This window comes from Priapulus caudatus, unplaced genomic scaffold (assembly GCF_000485595.1).
Source record: "Priapulus caudatus unplaced genomic scaffold, Priapulus_caudatus-5.0.1 Scaffold581, whole genome shotgun sequence".
Taxonomy (NCBI): domain Eukaryota; kingdom Metazoa; phylum Priapulida; class Priapulimorpha; order Priapulimorphida; family Priapulidae; genus Priapulus; species Priapulus caudatus.
The window spans coordinates 38,027-44,581 of record NW_014577642.1 but is presented as its reverse complement, the minus strand read 5'-3'; the positions used below and the strand labels follow the sequence as shown (position 1 = coordinate 44,581).

The 6,555-nt window shown below is 47.9% G+C and overlaps 1 protein-coding gene across 1 annotated transcript in view; it reads left to right on the top strand.

Annotated features, from left to right (window-relative positions):
- LOC106811842 (tubulin polyglutamylase TTLL5-like) overlaps positions 1-6,555 on the top strand; it is a gene marked incomplete at its 3' end in the record, with an annotated part of 34,116 nt that overhangs the window by 4,938 nt on the left and 22,623 nt on the right. The window contains 1 exon segment of the mRNA XM_014815565.1: positions 1,761-1,912. Coding sequence (XP_014671051.1) covers positions 1,791-1,912 — 122 coding nt within the window.

The window sequence follows — 6,555 nt, the reverse complement described above, 5'->3', positions numbered from 1 at the left end:
CTAACGGTATATACCGTGATTTTTATCGCCTAGTGAACGTTTACGCGAACTATGCACACACTCATACTAGAACATATGAAAGCACGCATGCGCGTACGCACGTTCGTTCGTTTGTATGAATTCGTTCGAACACGTGAACACAACATGCATACACGCGTGCGAACGCACGAACTTACGCACGCACGCACGCGCGCGCGCGCGTACGCATGTATACATCTAGTTCGCGTAGTAGGTTGTAGGTTTACGTATCGCGCCCACCTACGGTCGTACGTGTCATGTACTCTCGTACTCAAGACCCGAGCTGTCGTCTGTGAGTCACGGCGCTGCGTGTATATACGCCATTCATTTAGTAACGCGGTAAAACACATTGCCATTCATTAGGAACGCGGTAAAACACATTGCCATTCATTAGGAACGCGGTAAAACACATTGCCCGTAAAACACTCGCGAAATCTGCCTCGCGAGTTGAACAGCATCGGATCCCCATCATCCATCACGCACGACCCGCATTAGAAACACTTGACATCTTGATTGAGCCGCTATACCCTATCGCGTGCGATTGCTAATACGCGAAAGAAAGAAAAACACGTAAGTGGTGGCCCCCGCGCGACGAAGGAATAATAGAAATATCTGGATGACGGCACATAAAAAGAAACTCGGTGAAATAAGTGTTCGATTTGAGTGGCCAGTAGCGCAAAATGCAACGCCGGTGTCGGTTAGGTTCAATCGCGTACATGGAAACCGCATTATGAGCATTGATTATAGTTAGCAAACATTAGTTAGGAAACAACCGCGCGTGCACGGGGCCGATGGTAGCTATTGTACTAGCACCTGTTACTGCCACAACTCTGCGATCGCGTGCTTCCATTTGAAACTGTAAAAAAGTTCCTTTGCGTGGAAAAAAACACTGAAACAATTATTGCTGGCGTGATTGTTTATTGGTAGAAAGCCGTTTCGCTCTGAAACTTGGACCAGAAGTTGCCAGTGTGCGTTCGGGTTACCAAGGTGTTGTGGTATATAGATGTTTTTCCTAACATTGGCCAGGCCAGCTGCCACATGCTCTTGTTTCCAGTATGTGTGGACGCGTGTTTGGATAACCCTGTCTACACCTCACCATTAGTCGCCGATGGGATATCGAAGTCGAGTTTGTAAACGTTTGCTTTGGAACAGCATTCCTAAAGAAACGCAGTAAAATGCTCGACGGTTTTTTGTTTGTCATACGCAGAACCTATTGCTTTGTTCATTTCAGATGTGTTATAATATAGTATTAGTGTACGCGTCATGTGATTTTAGCTTCAGCTCGTTTCCGTTTGCGGTTATGGTTTTAGTTGAGGTTATAAAATTGTCCCGTGACATGTGACAATGACCGTAATATGCTTATAGAATCCATCTACATTTCACTCCCTATCTATTACTGTCCCCATCCCTTTCTCCGTCCCTACTCCCTCATCTCCCTTTCCTCACTCTCTTCTATTCTTTCTCTCTTTCTTTCTCGTCCTCCTCCCCTGTCTTCCCCCACCTCGTTGGCTATCATTTCCTACACGCACGCAATTTTAGCTGATAAGTGTCTGTACGAATTTCTGCCTTTTGTCCTGAATTTTTGTCTTTATTAACCCCTGATATATATATATATATAATATCCCAGACGTATTGTCGCACGCGCTGTAACACAATACGTCAGAATTTTTAATGCGAGTTGTGCTCTCGCGAGAATCACACGGCGAGTGTTTCATTCACGAACCCGGTCGTCTGTCGTTAAGGTGTGAGGCACGGAGGCGGTCCTACTGAGCATGGCCTCGCATCCAGCGGGGGCGACTGAGGAGGAGGAGGGGGAGGATGGCAACTCTGACACAGCAGAGAGAACAAATGAAGCTCTCAGACACTGCAGCAGGGAGGCTAAAGCTGGCGACAGGTAAGTCTCCTCCAATAAAAAATCTCCCCCCCCCCCGTTATCGCCCGACATGACGGGCGAACGAACGTTGCCAACTGAAATTTATTTATTTTGCTTTTATTCTTTTTCTCCTCATTATTTTAGCTCATCTAACATAGTCAGATGCAGCTTGTAGAATCGCATGAGCGTGCGTCTGTCCGGCCGTCCGGCCGTCCGTGCGAGCGTCCGTCCGTGCATCCGTGCGTCCGTCAACAGTTGGGCACAAATCTTAACCGCTCGACGTACGGTCACGATATTCGGGACGTGGGGGGGTAATCCGAAAACGATTTGGGATGTCGAAGCTGGGGGTCAAAGGTCAAAAGTCAAGAGGTGTAAAAGAAGGGGGAACATTTCCTCCTTAACTTAAGGTATAGGGAGGAAATGCAGAATTGCGGCACAAATCTAAACGGCTCAACCTAGGCTCGTAATAGTCGGTGTATTACTATAGCATCATGGTAGGAAAAGCCATCACTGTGCCGAAATTGGAAGTCACAGGTCAATGGGGCACAGGGCAGATTTTAGACATTTTCTGAGGATATGGTCTGACGGAGCGATTGAAAAACTTTTTTGTTTCAGCGGTGACCTACTATTTTTATGGCTTTATTGAAAGGACCATGAAATGTGCTTTCCACTGACGTGCGAAGAGTAAGTGTCTGATGACCTTTTGACCCTCAAGAGGAGGGTTAAACATGGGTTTGTCGACTGTTAACAAAGGACTGAACTGCTTTTGCTATTAGAGCCCCCTTCACCCGCCCCTCCCCCCACCCTCCCCATACAAATTAATGTAAAGGTTTCCATGTTATAGTATGAATATTGTATGCTAATATACATAAGTACTGCATTAGTGTATTAAAATCTCCAAAAACCGGTGTGTTTACGACCCTGATGTAAGCCAGCGACCTGTGATCGACGTGTAGTGGAGCATTACTATAAATCAGTCATTCATTCAGGTCTAAGACACAAATTTTTCATGTGGCATTTGGTTAGGTATATCTGTGTAGTTCAGTAATCTATTCAGTTCTTCTATATAACTCATGTGTCATTTGACGCGTGGTGCATTGGTCATATAGCTGTTATTCACTAATTCATTATGTTATTATCACTCGTTTTCTTCAGTTCGAAGACATTTAGTTGCGTATCTCGAAATCTAGCAAAAAGCTTGACTCTGACAAGGATTGCATGATTGTGTTGATACTGCTACTTAGTCTTTACTCCACGAATAGCGAATGAAGAGCAAAAATTAAAAGTACAGACTATTTGCTACCAATATATCTTTCCGTGTTTTCACACGATGCTTCGTAACTCATGAAATAGATTACAGGCATCAAGTGATTTATTAAGTGAATGTAAAATCATACCCTTAACGTTTCGCTTTTAATGCAAAAACCAAATATCAACCTCTCTCTGACTTGACGGTGTGGTTTATGTTACCTCGTTGTTTATATTTTCTTGCATTTAGAAGGTCATTATAGGGACACGTAGATTTGGTTAGATGAAGCTGGCTATTTAGGCTTTGCTGAACAATATTTAGAAACTCGTGGATTCCACATAGGCCTAAATAAAACTAGAAATTTAAAGCTAAAACATAAACAAATAAATAATGCGGCTGTAATCGGAGGACGTTGTATGTGTACATAAGGTTGTTGTGAACGTAGTTGCTTATCGTTGATTACCTTTCCGCGTGCATTCTCAGAACGCATCTGCTGTCTGCGCCTATATGCCCGCAATGCTGCCTGCAAGACATTGTCCAATCGGCTCTTGAATCAGGTTACTAGCGGAGTAGATACATCTTCGTATATCCATACAGTTTGGTTGGGCGCATGAAACACGCACTCGTTAAAACTAGGATTATTGATTGTGCTGATGGAGTTTGATCTCATAAGCTCATGCAGTTCAATGTTCATATATATACAATATACATATATATAATTATATTTTAGTATTTATATAGTGCGTATATTATCGTGTGTTACTCGCATGTCTTTGGGTAAATGCTATCCCCCGGGCGTGGAGGGAGGTTACCGCAACGTGGCAGCACTAGTGTTAGGATAGTGTTAGGATTGGGTAATGCTATCCCCCGGGCGTGGAGGGAGGTTACCGCAACGTGGCAGCACTAGTGTTAGGATAGTGTTAGGATTAGGGTTAGGGTCAGGATTAGAGTTAGGGTTAGGGTTAGGGTTAGGGTTTTTGCATCATGATATCTGTCCCCACACCATAGATTAATTTGTGTGGATCACATTACCTATATATAGCGCTCCGAAATATATATGTTTAGTGTTATGGTTATCGTTGGAGGTGTTGAAGTTAGCGTTACCGGATGAGTAATGATTTTGAAGTATACGTCAACTGTATCACGTGACCCTCCCTCCACGCCCGGGGGATAGCAACACCCCTTGTCTTTGTGCGTATAGAGCCTGTGTCTGCGTGCGTGCGTGCATGCGTGCATGCGTGCGTGCGCGCTGACGGTTATGCGTGCGGGCGTGCGTGATTGTGTGCGTGCGTGTGTGCGGCCGTGCATGCGTGCGTGCGTGCGGGCGGTCGTGATTGTGTGCGTGCGTGTGCGTGTGCGTGTGCGCGTGTGTGCGTGCGTGTGAGCGTGTGCGTGTGTATCTCAACAGCTATTTAATTGTTTTGCCAGATGTAATGATATACGGTAGACGCCGTGCCGAGCGTAAGAGGTGCTTATAGAACGCGGTAAAACACACGGCAAAAACTCGTCTCCATGGTGACGCATCCCAGCGGCAGACTCCCCGCCGAATAATGAGAAGCCATTTCAGAATCGTGCTCCGCGATGCGGTGTTTTCTGACGGAAGTAGAGGAGAAGATAAATGCAGCACAGCGGCAGCTGGTCTATGCAAAATAAGCGGCTATTTCCCTCCCATCGCGTAACTGAGAGTAACGTGCGTAGGCGGTGGTGGGAGAGAGTCAGGCAAGCTGGTAGGCAGGCAGGCAGGCTGGTAGGCAGGCAGGCAGGCAGGCAGGCAGGCAGGCAGGCAGGCTGGTAGGCAGGCATTGCAGGCGGTAAAGAAAAGCAGGCAGGCAGGCAGGCAGGCAGGCAGGCATTGCAGGCGGTAAAGAAAAGCAGGCAGGCTTGTAGGGCAGGCATTGCAGGCGGTAAAGAAAAGCAGGGCAGGCAGGCGGCTGGTAGGCGCAGTGCAGGTAACAAAGAGTGGCAGGCAGAGGTAACGAAAAAGGCAGGCAGGCAGCAGCTGGAAGAGGGCAGCATTGCAAGTGTGGTAAAGAAACAGCAGGCAGGCAGGCCTGGGTAGGTCAGGCCCATGCAAGGCGGTAAAGAAAAGCAGGCAGGCGGACAGGCAGGCAGGCTGGTAGGGCAGCAGTTGCAGGCGGTAAAGACAAAGCAAGGCAGCGCAAGACAGGCGAGGCAGGCAAGCAGGCATCTGCAGGCGGCGTGACAAGAAAAGCAGGCAGGCAGACAGGCAGGCAGGCAAGCAGGCATTTGCAGCGTAAACGAAAAGCAGCAGGCAGAGCAGCAGACAGGCAGGCATTGGCAGCGGTAAAGAAAAGAGGCAGGCAGACAGGCAGGCAGGTCAGCAGGCATGCAGACGGTAAATGAACAGCAGGCAGACAGCAGGCAGGCAAGCGAGGCATTGCAGCGCGGTAAAGAAAAGCAGGCAGGCAGGCAAGCAGGCATTGCAGGCGGTAAAGAAAAGCAGGCAGGCAGACAGGCAGGCAGACAGGCAAGCAGGCATTGCAGGCGGTAAAGAAAAGCAGGCAGGCAGACAGGCAGGCAGGCGGTAAAGCAGATAGGGATGCAGGCGTGCAGGCACTCGCACGACGGCCCGTTCACTGTTTATTCGGAGGGCGTCATACAATATCCCCAGCTAACAGGCTCTGCCCCCAGGGACTTCCTGGCCCGGCAATATTCATAACCCCGAGGCGGGCGTCTGGAAAAATGATAATCGGGAAGAAGTCCGCCGAAAAAAAGAGCGTTTAACCCTCGAGGCCCGGAAAGCCAATTAAACTGCTCCCAGAAAACAAAGTAGTCGTGTCGGAATGTTCTGAGAGCTGGGATATTGTTTGCCTTCGTCTCAGTCTCCAGACAGAATTAGAGAGAGAGGGGGAGAGAGAGCGCACGAGAGCGAGAGAGAGAGAGAGAGAGAGAGAGAGAGAGAGAGAGAGAGAGAGAGAGAGAGAGAGAGAGGAGAGAGAGAAGAGAGAGAGCGCGAGAGAGAGCGAGAGACGTGGGGAGAGAGGAGAGAGAGAGAGAGAGGCTGCTGGAAACTCTTATCAGCAGGGTCCGTATGTCGCTGAACCACGTCCAGTTTAACCTTTACTTCTCACTATTGCCCAAATGAGTAACTAGTAGCAACACATAACAGTAAACGAGTAAGATTTTGTTTTCGCGGGGCATTTCTTTTCGAGTAAATATATTTGTGTCCTGAAATGCCATCATTGGCCTATGGCATCATGGCAAATGGCATCATAGGAATATGCTATTTCCAAGCTCCCATCGTTATGTGTGGCCGTGCAGTGGCATGGCCACACCTAACAGGCATTAATATAGGGCAGTGTTGTGAAAACGCCTCCTAAATACGGTGTTGCGAACAGAAAAACAAACACTGGTTGTCGTCATTTCCGTCGCGTTTATTATCGTTCGCCCGGTT